The 18220-nt window shown below is 53.3% G+C and overlaps 1 protein-coding gene across 1 annotated transcript; it reads right to left on the bottom strand.

The window, feature by feature from the left end:
* Positions 1–9742: 9742 nt before the first annotated feature.
* On the bottom strand, positions 9743–17989 carry EXOC3L4 (exocyst complex component 3 like 4; the record flags this gene model as incomplete). Its single annotated transcript, XM_080908742.1, has 11 exons — positions 9743–9926; positions 11055–11176; positions 11788–11940; positions 12018–12137; positions 12530–12644; positions 14053–14133; positions 14279–14379; positions 14672–14797; positions 15018–15129; positions 16021–16675; positions 17590–17989. The coding sequence occupies 11 exons, from the start codon at positions 17987–17989 to the stop codon at positions 9743–9745; spliced, it is 2169 nt and encodes a 722-aa protein (XP_080764868.1).
* Between the last annotated feature and the right edge of the window lie 231 nt (positions 17990–18220).

The raw sequence follows: 18220 nt of genomic DNA, 5'->3' as shown, positions 1-18220 counted from the left end.
GAAGGCAAGTACAGAGTACCCTGGGCAGGAGGGATGCGCTCGGGAGGCAGAGCAGACATGAGTTCAAGGCCAGCCTGGCCTGCAGAGCAAGTTCCAGGTAACCAGGGCTACACAGTGAGAGCCTGTCTCAAAACACAAACCACGCACCACCTCTTCTCCCCGAGGTCTTAACGGATGACATTTCTGTTGAGCCTTCAGGGCCCAAGCTAGCTGGTAGCCTTTGCTCCACAGACACCCAGGGAACACCAAGACCCTAGGATTGTACCCACAATCATCCAAATACAGAAAGAGGATGAGAACCCAAGAGCCCCAGCCTACAACCTCCTAGTTGCCTCTAGATAAGATACATTGTATCATTCCCCAGAGTGTCTGCTCTATTGAACCAACTCCAAATTTCAAACAGATTAGGAAATAGTTAGCAAGCTCCGCAGGTAGGACTGGGAGACAGAGAAGTCGGGCTTTCAGGAACTCACATCTGTTCAGCACCTATGGGCTCTGTGATTGCAGACAGATGTTGGGCTTCCATTCTTGCCCCATGATGCCCATAGCCGCTTGTTCAGAGCAGAGTCAGTAGAAGCCAATGCTGCCCGTCTTAAATGGACACACCAAGTACTTCCCTGTCAGAGTTTAGGATGAGGCTCAAAGGTCCTATGTGAATTTCCCAACACAAAAGAAATTTGAAAACCAGGCTATTTAGATAGCCTAGGACCAGAGATCGGTTGATTCTCAGGGTCAGAGATAGTTTGACTCCCCCAAAACCAGCCAAGAAATGGATCCCACAGGGTGGAAGCATCTGGATCATCTTACCTGGCAAGTTGCTATCCCAGCCCCAACTCCAGTGCCTGAGAGTTGGTGCAGCAGCCAGGAGTAGGCTGGCAAAGGTTTTTGGTCCAGCACAGACGCTGTGCCACCCAGCACCTGGCCAAAAGCCAAGGCCTAAAACCCAGAATCCTCTTCTACATCCTGAGTGCTGGGATCACAGGTACCCTTTTCATGTGCTTAATTATAATGTGTGCATAATGCAGTTACCGTTTTATCTGTGTTGGGCATTCTAGCTATCGGCATTGAGTGTGCTAATACTGAGGTGTAGCCGCAACCACCCCCACCCACGGAACTTTTCCCTTTCACTGTGTGTATCTGTGTCGGTAGTCCACAAGAGAGCCCTGGATCCCCTGGAGCTGGAGTTACAGGCAGTTGTGAGGCTGCTCAATGTAGGTGCTGGGAACTAAACTTGGGTGCTCTGCAAGTATGCCCCATGGCCCTGGTACCTCATTCCATGGCTGTGTCTGCTCCATGGATCCGGTGAGTGGGTGGATACAGCCCTTCTCCTTTGTGCCGGGTGTGGTGATATTTCGTACAGGAAGAAAGACTAACTCTTGGTGTCATATACCCAGGAGTAGACCTGATTTATTCAAAAGAGTTTGGGTCCCTTACATTCTAATAGTCTAATCTAGAATTGGTCTAATCTAAACAAAGTCTAACTTGAGAGACTAAAACGGGAGCCCCAAATCCAGGCCTTTCTCCCTGTACATAACAGCAAAGCAAATGTAACAAAAAGACACAGATAGCTCTCCTCTGTGTCTTCTCAGAAGAAGAATTGTTTTTCCTCATCCTACTGACTCAGAATAGCACATAAAGTCACATTCGGGTTCTATCAAGCTATAATCACAAGTTGCTTGCGACACATTTCGTGGGGGAGGGTGTGTGTGGGTATTTCAGGGAGTGGGGGAAGGGCTGTGACATTGTTTACAGTGTGGTTCACTGCTTCCAGCAATCCAAGACCTGTCTCTCTCTCTCTCACACACACACACACACACACACACACACACACACACACACACTGTTTTGAATGGGTTTGCTGTGCAGCAGCAGTTTACTCAAGACTAAAAGTTTTAGTTTGGGGGGGAGCCTCCTAAGGACACAGCACACGTGCAAGGAACAATGGGATGTTCTATGAAGGTGGAATGTTCCAGCTGGCAGGGAAGCCAGTTAAGACAAGAATATCTCAGAAGTGCTTCAGGAAGTCCCTGAAACTGACCAGACTCACTAGGCTTCTCCTTCAAGCTTGTATATGAGCTGTAAGAACGGATAAGACATACTCTCAGATAAGCTGGTCTGCCTAGAAGACCCTTCAACAGCTGAGCCTCCTGGAAAAAACAGCAAATCAGCCAGCCAGACTTCCTGGAAGAGCCTCAGACCACCTGAGCTATCTGCAGAGGACACTCCAACCTACTGAGCTACCTACAGGTTGCTCACTATGAGCGCCAGGTCCCACTGTTATGAACTGTCACCATGGTCGCGATGGCTTTTGGTGATAACATCTGTCTTGAGTCATTTCTGCTCCTGTAAGTGACCCCTCACCCACACACATACCTGACCCCAATAAAACTCACTGGGTTCACCAAGCTGAACTTTGCATCTGTCCTTTGGTGTGCTCCCTACTGGGGTGAATGGACAAGTGATTCCATCGCCTCCGGAATAGAACCTCTGGGTAGTTACAAAGGAGAAACAGGAAAGATAGTGTAATCAAAGCCAGCATTCAGCTGAGCTTGCAAGACTTCACTATGTTTGCAGTCCAAAGTAGAGTAAGATTGACTGTAATCTTTTTCTTAGAGGTCAGTTAATTCTGAGCAGGTTGTCTATGCAGGAGGAGCACACTGTTACAAATGATCTCAAAGCACAGGACTAACTTGGTTACAGGTTGGGCGAGAGTTTGATTTGTAAAGACAGATTTTAAACCGAATTTCTCCCAGAAGCCATTCTTGCAGGATCTCCTGCCTTAGAGTTAGCATGATCCCAAGGCCTAGCCGTGCCATTGAGTGAGGTGGAATTTTCCGCCTGTTAGGGTCCTAATTATATTTTATCTTATGGCTGGACCATTGTCCTCAATGGGCGCACTTGCTGCTGTGAACAGCCATGCTGGGGATATCAAACTCAAAGCTCCATTAGGGTCCACCTTGCAGTTCGTGTGAGTGGACAGTTGACTTTCTTTGACCTCAAGAGCTGCCAAGCTAGGCTCTGAGGGGTTTATGTTCATCAATAGATTTAAGTATAGCCATGTGAATTAGGTACCACCTAAGCATTCCTTTTCACAGATGAGGAAACTGAGGCACAGATGCCTGCTCTCCTGCCATCTGCCAACCGGTATGGAGCTACAGTCTGCTCTACTGATCCTCCTCAGGGTTACTTTATATTTTGAAATACAACTTGATATACGTAAGACAGACACAGGAAAGACAAGAGTTTCCATGGGGAAACTGGAGGCCCTGCCCTTCGTTCTGTTGTGGGGGTAGGGGAGCGCCAATCAAATATTTTTCATTGCCTTATGCAGTGGACTGATGAAACCATCAGGGACAACAGGCCACCGCCCCCCAGCTCTGCTCAGAGAATAATACGAGGTTCACTGGCTGACTGAGAAGTAGCTGGAGGAAGCTCTCAGGAGGAGAGAGAAGCTGAAAGCAGAAGGAATAGCATTGTGGGGCAGAGCTCCGAGGACACAAATGCCAGGTTGGGGGGGGGCAGGCAGGTGTGGAAAACTTGGCCAAGGGGAGAGGCTGTATCAGTGGACATGGCTGGTCACCTTGGTCACAAGGGCCATGCTGGCTGTGGAGTAGGTCCTCTGAGAAGGAAGACTAAGGCCTTTCAGGCTGGTCACTAGACTCACTTCCCCCTCTGTGATGACTTGCATTTCCCACTGGCCTGACCTTGGTTGCCAAGACAACGCTTTTCACTTTCACTTCTCAAGCCATTGCCAGACCTAGGGACCTTGATCAGACGTTCCTGCTTCTTAGGGACACTACAGGTATTTGTGACACTCGACAGAGCCACTGTATTTCTTGTAAGAGAAGAGGAAACCCAGACTCAGAGAAGTGGGCACCAGGGGCTGTTGACTCCTTTCTTCGTCCGGCCTTCCTAGGAGAGGAAGTGACTTGCTCAGGACATCAGCTGCAAGGGACTGGGGTCTGCTGACATCCTTGGGATTGTAGGGTGACCAGGACGAGCCAGCCAAGCCTTAATGACATGCACAATTACAGAAGTTGGGAGCAGAGGCTCCTCACCAACAAGCAATGCCCTACCCCCATTCTGCTGGAGAGTACTCAGGTTGTGCCCCCTCCCCTTCCCATGATGTAAATAAGTCAGGAACTCCTTTTCTGCTTGCCAAGTGGGAAAAGTGAGCCTGGCCTACCTCCCTTGCCCAAGCTGTGTGTCTTTCTGTTTTCAAGATAGGGTCTCACCATGCAACTCTAGGTGTCCCATAACTTGACATGTAGACCAGGCTGGCATTGAACCCACAGAGATCTGCCTGCCTCTACCTCTTGAGTGTTGGGATTAGAGACTTGTGCTATCTTGTCTGGCCTAGTGGGTGGTGGTGAGAGAAAGAAGCACTGTGGTTCGGAAGTCTCCAGAGGAGTCCATTGAAGGACAGCAACACAGGAGAGAGCGCCAGCCCTGCCTACTAGAGAGGACAGTCCTTCCCCACACAGCTGTTCTGTTGAACAGTGGCCAGCCTTTCTCAGTTGCTCTCAGACAATGATGCAAACATAGTTTCCATCCCTTCAAGTCCTCCTTCCCACGGGCCTTCTCTAAAATAGTGTGACTTACAGGAATCAACTGGGGAGTGTGGTCCATTCAGGTTTCTCCCAATAACACAGGCTAGCCTAAGGCAAGATCTCTCCTGGCAATCTCAGGCCTGCCAAAGATGGTTAAGGGTGCTTGCAAGTCTGTGGGTGCCCCACCCATCATTGCCTGATAGCCCAAAGCCATCATGTAGACTCAGGCTTGGAGACCATCCGAGCCTTAGAGAGCTTTGTCACTTGCATCTGTGGCTTTTAGTGACCATGAGCACCCTGGGGGGAGGGTGTCCCAGGGGGCTGTCAGTGTCTCCAAAGGAGACGTTGCAAGAAATAACTGGTGCTGCCCAGAAACTGCTCCTCAGGGAAACAAGCCCACCTCAGTACTCCCTCTGTGATCTCTTGGTTTTACACAGGAAAGACAGAGCCTAGAGTCACACAGCTGGGCAGCCTGTAAGTGGGACCTCCCACACTGTCTGCATCCAGAGGTTGGATTTAACCACAGTAACTACACTGTGGAGCAGGTAAGCTGCGTCATGGCACAAGGGAGTGCCCCCAAAACAGACACACACACACACACACACACACACACACACACACCTGGCCTTTTTTCTTCCCAGCATTCCATGTTCATTTTCTGGCAACTTCTATCTCTCAGAAAGCCTGGGGGTTCTTCAATGCTTGATGTTTGGATCATCCTAACCTCCCCAAACAAAACCAAGTTCCTCCATGACAACAGAAATGTTATCTCGTGCCTTGTGTACATTCCTTGACTAAACATCGATTTTGGAAGCCCCGCCTCCCCCCCCCCCCCCACACACACACAGACTTTTTTTTAAAGGCAGGATTCCAGACTGGCCTGAACTCTCTGCCAAAGAAGACCTTGAATTCCTGTCGGATTCTCTGGACCCTCTTTCTCAAGAGCTCAGATTACAGGCACATGCCACCATGCCTCACTTATGGGGTGTTGAGGATCGAATACAGGGCTCTGTGGGTGCTAGCCAAGTGCTCAGCCAATTAGCTACATTCCCAGCCCTGATATTAGATTTTTAAATCTGCATCTTTTAGATGCATTTTAAGTTTTGACCTAGAGGTATACAGATCCTAGGCCAGCACAGATCTGTGAAGTTGCTAAAGCTATAAATGAAAACACGTGTGAGCCTGGTGGTGCACGCCTTTATTCCTAGCGCTTGGGCATTAGATGCAGGCAGGTCTCTGTGAGTTTAAGGTCAGCCTTCCCTACATAGAGTTCCAGATCGTCTGGGGCTATGTAGTGAGACCTGCCTCAAAAAAACAATAGCGAAGTAGGCTGTAGGCCTGTCTGCACACAGACTAAGCACTTTTGCTATGACATATCCTTCATAGGTCCAGAAGTGGAGTGGACTGGGGGCAGGAATGATATCCACACTTCAGTTCCCTTCATGACAGGGTGCTTGCCTCCCACCCCAGACACCATAACTGCTTCGGAGTAGGGCTGCCTGGAATCTATCCCCTGTGGACTCCACTATCAGCACCTGCTGCCCCTTTGCCTTATCTCAGTGTCGGGCACAGATCCCACCCAGCCTTCTGCTCAGGTTGACTAAAGAAACAATGTCTCAGGGCAGGCCAGGCTTGCCCCTCCCCCAGGACTGATGATGGATGGAGGGAAACTCTGGTGAGCTCTCTCTCTCTCTCTCTCTCTCTCTCTCTCTCTCTCTCTCTCTCTCTCTCTCTCTGTGTGTGTGTGTGTGTGTGTGTGTGTGTGTGTGTGTGTGTGTGTGTGTTAGCAAAGGAAGTAAGACTGGGAATAGAGTGTGGTGCTACCTCCTGCCCCTGCCCCCTGCAGCCTGGTCAGTGATGAGAGACTGTGCAGGAAACACCTCAAAGTCAATGAGGGTGTTCCCCCCAGGAATGTGATTTGCAGAGGTCTGGGGCCAGGAAGGAAGGAGCCGGGATCAGCAGCCAAGGAAGGAAGAGGGAGAGGCTGGGAAGGCTAGAAGATGACAGGCTGACTGCCACCTAAAGTAGCCTTACACTGTGAAAGCCTGCTTTGTCCCTGAGCTCCCTCCCCAGTTACTACTCCATCCTGTGGTACTGAACCTCAGCAGGGAAAGGGACCGAAGGTTACAAGCTCCAAAGGACAGGGCTTGGACAGCTGGCACGTGTCCCCAGTCATGTGGCAGTTTCAGCATAGCACACTGAACCTGGCTGGGCCATAGCCCAAGTGACAAGGGGACAGAGATCATCACAGAGGCCTTGTGGGAGGGGGCAGGAAGAGGCTGGGGACCAAGAGACAGCTATGCTTTGAGGTTGAGAGGCAAAGAAGGTGCTTCCAGGCTCCCCTGCTTGTGAGAGGGGCAAGAGCTGGACACAGTTTCCGTCCTGTGGAACAAGTTGACAATGTTAACAAGGGCTAGCAGATCACACACATGCATGTATGCATGCACATGTGCGCATACACAAACACACATACACACACACACACACACAGAGCTTACCAGTCATTGAGTCACAGGATAGCTTTGAGAGACAGTTCATGCCCTCTCAAGTTTGGCCCAGATAGCAGAACAGCCAAGACACCCTAAGGAGTCTGGGTAGTAGGTAGAGGTGGGGACAGGAGGCTCCCAAACCACACTGCTCTCAGAGCTAAAAAGCCAGCCACCAGAGTGCTTCATTTGAGCCTGCTCTCTTGTCCACAGCCAGACTCCCTGACTGTGCCCTTGGGAAGGTGGGCCCAGCACCCAGTCACTGCAGGGCTCATAGAAACACACACAAAGGAGCACAGGCTGACACGCCTTACTCAAGGTACCAGTGTTCTAAATGTGCACTTCCGGCCAGGAAACCCGGACTTCCTGTTACCAGGTCTAGAAATCCTCAGGAAGACAGTCCAAGGCTCCAAGAAGGACTAGGCCCAAGTTCTTCTCCAAGCAGTTTGATGCTGTTTGGCCTTGGGCACATCCTCTGAATCTCTCCAAACCAGTGATGCCCACCCACCTTAGGCTCTCCTGAATGCCCAAAGTCCCATTCCATTTGCCTGGGCCCCTGGCCTCAAGGCTGCACTCAGGGTCAACTTTCAACATTGTTTCAACATTGCAGACCCCCTTGCTGGTCATAGGGTCCTAGAGAGGTCAGGGGTCTGGCTCCTGTCCTACCCTACTTAGCCAACTCTATGCTAGCTCCTCTGGCTGGAAGGCACTGACGGCATGCCCATTTCCCAGCTGCAAAGAATGAGGCACAGACCTGCACAAAGACTTGCCTACAGATTCATCTAGACAGTCCCAGAGCTGGGACTAAACTCCCTTTTCTCTTCAGTTTGGTTAGGAAGCCACTCGCCCTGGGGCTCGGGTGGGTCTGCACGGCCGGCATGGGGCCTTGTTGTAGTGGTGAGGGGTGAGACTCACGTGTAGGTTGGAGGGAGGCAGAGGGCTCTCTGGGGAGAACCTGGCTAGGATCAGGTTTTCTGTTACCCCTCAAGACCGGTCTTGCGCTGCCGGGACTCTGATGCCTACAGAAGGGCACTTGTAGGACCAAGCCATGTCTGGCCTGTGAACATCATCTCTCCCTCTACGACAGGGGTGCCTCTCACACCATGAACTCCAGGTTATGAGGCCACTTGCTCGCTCCCAGCCTCAGTTTCCCGCTAGCGGGAAGAGCGGCTTTATCAAGCGTCAGTAGGTACAAGTTCCTGGCCTTCGCCTCTGGCTTTGGGGCCTGGGAACCTCAGCAATTCACTTCCTCATTCTTGCCTTCCCTACCCTCCCTGCTTCCCCTTCCAGCCCTCCCCAGGTTTGGACCTGCCGCAGGCCCAGCCCTGATACACACACGGGGGTGGGGGTGGGGGGACTTGTCCTACCTAGAAGGAACTAAGAATTCCGGAACAGACATCTATCCCTCGGCTCCCAGCCATGGCCCCGTGCCCCCACTCCCACCCCTGGCTCAGCACAGGAGAGAGGTCTGGGAGAACAGGTAGAGATTCCTTGCCCACCTCCCTCATACTGCAGCATTTTAGAACCCTGGTCTCACACCAGGGAACTTCACTGGGCTTTTGGGACCCTAGACCACCTGCAGTTATCCAACCCCACATAAGCTATTGTCAGGGTCTAGCCTAAAGCTACAGTGGCAGTCTGCTGGGAAAGCGTGGAGTAGGGAAACCATCATAGCCCTGTGCTGTCAGCTCCATTAATCCTGGCTTGGCTCACATTCTGCCTGGGAATTGGAGCCAAAAATGCAAATAGGTCTCCAGTCTTTCCCCGGGAGGCTATAGACAAATTTCAAGTTATCTAGAGCGCAGGTGCTGGAAATGTATCCAAGGCTGAAAGCAGCTTGGTTACCTTCCCACACCACACTGGCCACCACACAGTGACCTGACAAATTTTATTGTTTGAAAGTCCCTCCTACATGAAGCTAGAATACCACAAGCTGCAGAACCGGTGCTCACAAGCACTCAGGTACCTAGCAAAGGGCTGAGTACTGTCTACCCCTTTCAGGCAGGACCAATGTGGTGTCTGAGGCTCCGGACCCAGGGTGAGGGTCTGCTTCGTTTTGCTGTTGCTTTTAAAATGTGTTTATTTTTACTTTATGCGCAGGTGTTTGACCTGCATGCATGTCTGTGTGCACCACAAGCACACACTCACAGAGGCCAGAGAGGGTGTTTGCTCCTCTGGACCTGGAGGTGAACAAGGTTGTTTACTGCCACGTGGGTGTTGGGAACACAACCTCTAAAAGGGGAGCAGAAGCTCCTGTTTTGATCTGTGGCAGACCGGGGTTTTCCAGCTCAGGGCAGGCACGACCAATCAATCAATCATTCAATCCTCCTGCATCACTTCTCCCAAGCAAAGTTTAGCTTGCCCAACCTTAGGCGCTGTTTTAATTCACATTTATTTTTAGAATCCTCAGCTTCTAACTATAGCGTGGATGTGCTGAGCAGTTAGAAAGGGAAGCCATCCCTGACCTGACGTCCTGCAAGGAGACTCTGCATCCCCAAAAGACTCCCACACAAATGCCTAGAATACCCATCTCTTGGCTCTTCCTGGCCGAGCATCCAAGCAGCTGAGACCAAAAAATTCCGTGGCTCCGGGCCTCAGAGCTGGGAGTAGGGCCAGAGTGACTCACTAGGCTCCAGCGTGGGGTCAGTAATGGGGAAGGTGACAGATCCTCTAACTACATACGAGGCTCCCGCTTGCCATTCAGCCCTAGATACAGGTGATAAGCACGTCCACAGAGGTGGGCACTTCAATCTCCTCAAAGAGCACGCGGTGTGAAGAGGGCCTGGTCTCGTGGGCTGCCCTCAGCAGGTCTTGGGTGTGTTGCAAGAGATTCTGGTTCCGACGGCGGCCGAGTCTGCGCAGTGCCAAAATGGCCAGAATGTGGTCTCGCCTGTAGAGACATCGGGTCCTCATTGTAGAGCTGTGCCCCTTGGCACCCTCCAGCCCCACCCCCGGGGAGGGCAGGAACCCAGGCTTGGGAGGAAGTATGATTCACCCAGCATTCCTGAAGCTGGGTCAAAGAGGCTGAAAGGCTGGGACTATCCCAGGCCGGGAGGGGATGGGGCTCTAAAAGGAGGTGGGAGTGTGGGCCTGGGGGTGTATAGTAACTGGACCCAGAACACACAGACATGAGACAGGGGAGGGGGCATGCGCACAGTGGAAAGAATCTCTGCACAGAGGCGAGGCAAGAAATCTGATCTAGGGAAGGCTCCAAAAACTGGCAGATTGCTAGCGAGGTAGAGGGCAAGCCAGGTGGCAGGTTGGGGCATGTCCTCACTGTGTGCAAAGCAGAGCGGAGGTGTGTGGGGCAGGGGAAGTGGAGGATTAGAAGTGGAGGGTAGGCAGGTGCAAAGGGACACCATTAGTCACTGCCTCACCACTGGTTCCTCGCAGCCATCCAGGACCACCCTTGGAGCCGGAGAAGGAGGGCCAAATCCCAGTTGGGGAACCCCCGAGGAGCAGTAGGGAAACTGCAAACTTAAAAGGGGCTAACGGGGCGTCATCCATATACAAAATCTACCAGAACAGGCTGCGAGCAACAGGGAGCCAGTGAAGGGGCTGGACCAGGGACTTTCAGTGGCCTTTCCATCCTGGAATCTCATCTCCGAAAGCACTGGAGAGAGCCAAACTGGGATTTCCAAGGGCTGGGGTGACTCAGTGCCCCATACGACCTGGGATCCGAGCCTCCTCGAGGCTGTTGAGGCCACAGAGGGCTTCTAGAGAGGGTTTGAGCCCGTGAGTGGGGCTGCATCGTCCACGGATGATGGAGAACACGAGAGGGGGAGGGTGGCCACTTGCCTACGCTCCCCATTCCCCTTCCTGGCGGGCATGCGCACACGGCCCATAGCGGTTCGCTTTCCTGCTGAGCCACAGTTCTCTCTGCTCTGACAAGCTCGCTATTCCCTCTGTTCCACTCCTGCACCCACAGCCAATAGGGCTTTGCTGAAGGCGCGAGTGCCAGGTTCCAGAGACCCTTGACTCTCGGTCAGACGCAAGTGGGGGAGGAGGGTCTGCTAACCTGATGTCCGGGTAGCTCCGTATAAGTATTTCCAGGTGCCGCCGGATGTCGTCTTTGTATGTCTCGCCCAGGATCTCAGCCACGGACAGGATCGCTTGGTCCAGCCACTTGGCTTCCGAGCCCTAAGAGACAGGGAGACATGTGTGTGGTCCACCTCCCCAAGGAGTCCCTGCCTACACCCCCTCCTGTGGTGACCCCCCTCCCATGTGTCTGCCGCGGGTGTCTTGGCCATAATAAGATTCCACAGAGTGGGTGGGCATCTGCAATGATTCTGGAGAGTTGTCTTCCTGTCAGCCCTGACGGAAATACGAGCCCTGACCAGGAAAGTGCTGATTGGAACCTGTCACCAGTAGGAGACCAGCAGCCCAGACACGGGGGTTTGGGCTCAAAGTGCTACGTGTCTGAGAGGGGAAAGATCTCCCAGATCCTTACCCATCCATCATAACCCTCATCCCTTCTTTGCCTCCATTCACAAATGTATGCAAATACGATGTAAAGTTGCACCCTCCCCCACCTGGGCCAGCCCCTCTATAGTCCAGCCCCACTGCCAGCTTCCCTGTGGAGCCTGAAGACCCGCCTAGTGGAAGCTCTCTTCTCCAGTACCGGCTCCTGCCTCCTGCGCCTGCTCTAAGGGTTCTTTACAGGATGAAAACAATAGAATTGGTGTTGCCTGGCTGGATTTGGATTTGGCCAGAGACTTGAGTCTTGCTTGAGATTCAGATGCTGCCCCTACCAAGCCCTGGAAGGTGTTACTAATGGCCTGGGCATCCAGGTTCATCTTATGGGAGCCGTTCACTCGATCCAGGCCACTGAACCTCTCATGGGGCCTCAGCACCTTTCCCAGGTATTCGCGGACCACAAAACGGTGCACTTCCTGCAGAGTCTCCTGGGAGAGTGAGGGTACGGTCAGGATCAAAGCCATGGTTCCTTGCACACCCGGGCCGGCCACCCACTTCCTGGTACCTGTGCCAGTGGTGGGGTCACATGCTCAAGGTGATGTGCAAAGTCCACCACCTTGTCCATGAGGGGACGAAGTGTGTCCTGTGTGAGCCAGCTCTTGGTATATAGCACCTTGAATAGTGGCTGGGGACAGAAGGACATGGGAGTGAGCGATGTTCACCATTCCTAACTCCCTTCACTGCCAGGCTCCCTTGCTCAGTCCTCTCTCCTAGGCACGGGTTTTACCCCTGCGTCTTTCCCATATTGCTCCTCCAGTGGGCACAGTTTGAGACTGAGATGCCCTGCTTAGGGTTTGTGCTGGGTGGTCTGGTCAAGGGGCTCTAAGGCCTTATTTCTTGGCCCACCATCCCAGAGCTTGGGTGCTGATCCCTGAGCAGAAGGAGTTACAGTGAGGTGATGGGTTTTTCCCAACTGCCCTTGCTCAGCCGAGACCTCATGTAGGGCAAAAGAATGCTATGACCTAGGCCTGGAACTTCAGATGGGTATCTGCCGGGCATGCAAAGCATCCAACTCACCTGCAAGTCTTGCTGTACAATCTGGAGCAAATGTTTTTGGAAGCTATTGGTGGCAGCCACCAGGGGTTTCTCCAGTTCCTTTATGGTTCCTGGGAACCTGGCCAGAAGACTGGTTCTGGGGAGGAGCCAAGACAAGGGATGAGCTGGGCCAGGGCAAACAAGGCAGAGGAGCAAGACCCACCCCGCACAGCCCCACACACTGGGCTCGGGACTGCTCTGCTCACATGCATTAATCAGTGGCTCTCCACTTTCCTAGCGCTCCGACCCTTTATACCTGTGGTTCCTCATCTTGTGGTGGCCCAGCCCTAAAATTATTCTAGTTGCTTCTTCATAACCGTAATGAAGCGTGACGAAAATATCCGATATGCGGGGTATTTGATACGTGACCCTTGTGAAAGGGTCTCAACCCACAGGTTGAAAACCACAGCACTGTCCCTGGAGTTGTGCAAAGTAACACCCACGGGAGCAGAACTGAATAAAAGGACAACATCAAAGCCCCGAGAGACTATCATGAACTCTGTCAGCATGGTGGCGGCACGGCGGCAGCTCAGCACCGCGACATAGGTCCCATCTGTCGGCTTTGAGACGGCAGCTCTCCATGCCTCTTGGTGATGGGACATTGTGCCTCAGCCATGCCGGACACACAGTGCTGCCTATCAAGAAGGGGAGACTGGTTCCGGGAGCTAAATCCCTCCAGAGCTGAAGACTAGCCTGGCACAGTTAGGCAAGCTCATGCTGGGAAGCTGAGCATCCCTGTGATCTTCCTTTGGATACAGGCAGGCCTGCTTCAGCTCCTAGCTACACGGGTTGCACCAGCATCCGCGTGCCCATCTGTCCCTGGGCACTCTGTCCCTGGGAAGTCACCTTGGGTAGACAGAGCAGGCACATAGTGCCACAAAAGAGTTCATATGGACTCAGTCCCCACAGCCTGAGGAAGCAGGCTCTGGCTTTGTTAGAAAAGGGAAAGAGGCCCCAAGATGAAGTGACCTGTCCCAGGGCACAGAGCTAACAATGGACAACGCTGGATCCAAACCCACAATGGCCCAGATGACTGTATTCCCCAGACTAGCATCTGTGGGGAAGAGGGTGCTTGGTGTGGTCTGGAGTGCCGGTAGCAGTCTCTGCCAAATAGAGGGGACCTTGTCTTCTGAGGGTAGAAGTTCCCAGGATGGTCCAGGGTGGGATTCAGGGAGGGGGTTTTCAGAGAAGATAAACTCAGGAAAAAGAACAGAATGGGGTGGAGGGAATAAACGGGGAACTCAGGGACCAGGGCGGCCCTATCTGCTCAGCCTCTGGTCAGCCTTGAAGCCCCTCATTTGTTCCAGGGCCCTGGCCCTGCTGAGCACGTCAAGGCCAAGGCAAAGTGCGGACAATCCCGGAAGGCCTTGGGAAACCCAAAAGAAATCCCACTAAGCTTCTTCCCTCCATTCCTGCTCCCAGCCACCGTTGCTTCTGATTTTTCCTGAGCTTGTGCGCCTCCTGCTGGCAGTACCTAGCAATGTCCTGCAGCTGGGGCGACCTACCTCAACTCCACGCAGGCATTAATGTAAGCACCCAGGTACCATTCGCTCACCGCCTTCGACGCCAGAAAAGCCTTTTCAAACCTGGGGGTCGGAAAGGATCATTCCTCTGACTTCAAGTCTGCGCCCCCGTTAGGTCGTCACCAGTGATGAGGACCTCACACTCAGTCTACCAGTGGACCCCACCCATTCCTGGGCACCTGTCCCGGGCAGAGAATGGCACCCGCACCTGGGCACAAAGAGGCAGAGCGCACGCGCGCAGATCTGCAGTGTGGTGGCCTCCAGCTCCGCGGAGATTGCGCCAGCCGCCTTCACGTGCTCAGCTACCAGCTGCCAGGGATGACACATGCTGAGAGCAGTTGAGTCCCTAACCTAGCCCACCCCTCTATCCCTCACTGCAGGTTTTCAGTGGCCCCAATGTGAGAGTCACCACTCCCACACCCCACTACCAGAGTTCACCGATAGAACCGAGAGCTGTAACTTAGCCTGGTCATGTGCCCCAGGAGTCTAGACCACCCCACAGGTTCCTCTCTCAGTAAAACTTAGCTCTGAGGGATTTCCATCATGCATGCGCCTGAGTCCTGAACACAAGCCCCTTCCTTCAGCCCCCTTCCGGGCGCACCATGTGCACATCGATGGATAAGGGCGCGTGGTAGAGGCCCTGCAGCACTTCCTGGTCCTCACCACCGGCTTCCCAGCGACTCTGCTCCAGCTGCAAGATGCTGTCAAAACAGCTTGCGATCTTGGTCTGTTGGGTTAGGAGTAGTGGCCTGTGGTAAGAAGCTTTCTTGGAGGAAGGTAATGGCGCCCCCTGCCTTCCAAACTCTATTTTGCACCTTCAGGGACTAGCGTCCCTGGACTCCAGTCACAGTCCCCTTCTTACAGGTACTAGCAGCACAACCCCAATCCTCCACATCAAGCCTCCTTTCGGACCCAGCCTCTGGAGCCCGGAGCCTCCCCAGCCTCACCTCTAGGAAGCTAGTGTAGTCGCTTTCCAGGCGAGCCCACAGAGCAGGCTCTAGGAGTGGGGGTAGCGGTTCGGTGGGCAGCGCCAAGTCTGGGGCGCCCAGAAAGTCAGGACTGAAAAGCAAGATGGGGTGAGGGAGTTGTTAGGATCCAGTGGGAGCTCTAAGGCTCCATCCGGTACCTCCTCTCCCTAACCTGGCTCAAAGTCTAAAGTCGCCATTAGAATCCCGAACTCTGTTGACACATTCCATTACCCTACCCTCCAGAGGGCTATGCCACCACTCCCCTTCTCAGAAACCTCTGGAAGGGGTGGACTTCCTGACACTCAAGAATCCAGCTGGTCCTGCTCAGACTGCTTAAGGAGCAGTTCAGATGGGCCCCTGCCAGACTTCCTCAGTGTGACCTCTGCCCTCATGCCTCGCCTACATTCAAAGACTGAGCTGTAAGCGACATCCTCCGGCCCCATCACCAGCTAACCTAAATCACGGAGTCCCAGAAAGGGGCTGATAATGGCTTCAGATCACACAGCTATTTAAAGAGGCCTGTGGCAAAGCTGGGGCCCATTCATCTGCGGATCTAAAAGGCGCGTTTACTCAGCAGGTGCTGAGGCTGGAAACCCCCTGCAGGCTGCACTCTGCATGTGAATGACCACCTAGAGGGAACGCAAACTGAGTGGTGCTCTGGCTAGAAATCAGTCCCTTTTTCATTTGCAAGCATCTTAGGAATTAGCATTGCTCTATGGGGCTCCTGGGCACAGACCGGAAGCTCACGGGAGAGACTTTCTAGCTTTGGGAACCTGTACATGGGTAGTCCCTTAGGAAAATCTGGGACGGGAGCGCACAGCCTACTACAAAAGATGACCAAGTCCCCAGTCTTCCTCGTGCCCCATCGCCTTTGCAATCGATGGAGAAGGAAGGTGCCCTATGTTCTTGTAGCCGGTTTCCGTGGTATCTTGGTGGTTAATGGAACCCGTTCCTGCCTAAAATACCCTAGCTCAGGCCTCACCTGCCATAAACATTAGCGGCCCAGTCTAACAGCACATAGAGTTGCTCACAGCCGCGGGCGTCTCGCGCCAGCTCCTGCAGGCGCTGGGCCACAGCGTTGTGGAAGGCACGCAAGTAGGTCTCCCACACTGGGAAGTCGGTGGCTTCGTAAGCAGGCTGCATTTCTAATCGCACCTTCTGCAGGTCCTGGCGAACCACGCCACTGAGCTCAGCCAGAAGCTGGGCTAGGTCGGAGGAGCCCTCCGCAGCCCCGGGGATGATTTTGGCGCCTGCCTGCTGCACGCGCTCCTGAGCGCTGAGCCGCACCGCGTCCTCCCAGTGCTGACGCCAGTGACGGGGTGTACTCAAGAAATCACCCTCGGCTTGGGAGGTCTGATGGGCCTCCTCTTCCAAGTGCACCACTTGGGCCAGTTCTGCTAGAGCGTCTCGATCTATTCCTTGGGAACTCAGCGCCTCGCGCACAATAGCTCCGATCTCCGCAGCCATTCCGTCGTAATGTAGACAGAGGTCCATAGCGCGCCGCGCATAGGCGGTGGGGTCCTGTGTGAAGGTGCGGGAGGTTTTGTCTGCTACTAGCTGCGTCTCCAGATACCGCAACTGTTCAAAGGCCTTCACTAACTGCCGCTCAGTGATGAGGTCTGCCACGGATTTACTTTCTGCAAATCGCAAGTGAGAAAGGGAGTAATGAGAGGGGCCGGCCCAGGGTCCTGGTACCAAACCGGACATCTAAGCTGCACTGGGAGCTTTTGGCTGGGCCTCCTAGCCACTGTCCAGATGTTCTGTTCACAACTGAATTGCTCGGCGTGCCAGAAGTCCCTGCTAATAGTCACATTAGAAGGAACCGTGTCAGGGCCCCAAACCTGGCTGAAAACAGTAATCTGGGTTGGTTCCTGACTGTATGGCTGGCTATATTGTACCCAGTACCTTCTACCTTGCACCCCCACCCCCACAATCCTCTCTTCCATCTCTGCTGAGCTGGTCCTGGTGACTTCATATGTAACTGTAATTTAATTACAGGTCTAATAGGGTCAGAGCTCGGACAGGGTGTGTCCTGCCTTTAAGTCCAGAGTCAGCCTCTCTGTGTGCAGTTCTCTACCCAGCCTTCGTTCAAGTTCTCTACTTTGGCTGGATCCCTTCTTCAGAGTCCAAGTTCCATCTGTTCTCCCTGAACAGTCCCTTAGCTGCTTCCCCAAGTAACCATGGCTTCCATGAGCCTCTGTGACCCTGTGATCAGAGAGGATCAGAGCCCAATGCCTAGGATGAGTGTGTTCAAGGGGCTAGGAGATACATGGTTTACAGTCTACAGTCATGCAGACCTGAGTTTAAATCCCACCTCTCTACTGGTTAGCTATAAAACACCAAGTAAGTCACTTAGCTGAACCTGATATTTCTCATTTGCTCAGTGGCTGTGTTGAGGGGAAAGGGCTTCCCTTGCTAGGTACTAAAAGAATGTGTGCAGAAGGCAGAATTTGGGTAAGTTAGACCTCAAGGAGAGTCTGTCAGGATACCCAACTCAGTGCCTGCCCCCTCTACCCACCATTTTCTCTCACAGTGTTGTGTGAGACCTTACCTGCCTGGGGTTCCAGATCCTCAGCCTCCATCCCAGTAGCTACCTGCCTGCTGACACTGTCTGTGACCCTGGAAGGCTTCTCTGGTGCAGCAGAGCCTTGGGGATGCCCAGCAGTTAGGCCTTCATCTCCGGCCCGCCTCAAGGACCTGAACAGGAAACGGGAGCTCCTCTTGAACAGGCCTGGGTCCTCCTTGGGCTTCTGAGTTGAAGCTCGCAGGCTGGTCCGGAAAAGGGTCCGCTTCAGCGAGCCCAGGCTGGTTTTCATGCTGTCCCCGTGGTGCATGCTTTGCTCTTTCATACTGTTGGACTTACAGGTGCTCACAGGTAGGGTCTGTGACTTCCTAGGCTCCCTGGGGCTTTTAAGCTCTGGCCCAGAGGCCCCTGCCGGTGGCAATGGCATCTTGGCAGCGGGAGAGCTGAAGGCAAGAAAGAAGCTCAAGAGGCCCAAGAAGCAGACACACAACCCTGGGTAAACCCGGTGGGACCCCAGAACATGGCACAGGAAGGTTTTGTCTCTTCTATGGGAAAAGAAATGTCTGCTAGCTCCTGGACTGGCCAGAGCCTTCAGCATGCCCAGTGCAATTGGTATTAGGATGTAGACAACTTTTGCAGGCAGAATGCCTTCCTGGTG

The sequence above is a fragment of the Micromys minutus genome, assembly GCF_963924665.1.
Source record: "Micromys minutus genome assembly, chromosome: 1".
Lineage (NCBI taxonomy): Eukaryota > Metazoa > Chordata > Mammalia > Rodentia > Muridae > Micromys > Micromys minutus.
Note: the sequence above shows the minus strand (reverse complement) of the source record. Positions and strands in the feature narration are given on the sequence as shown.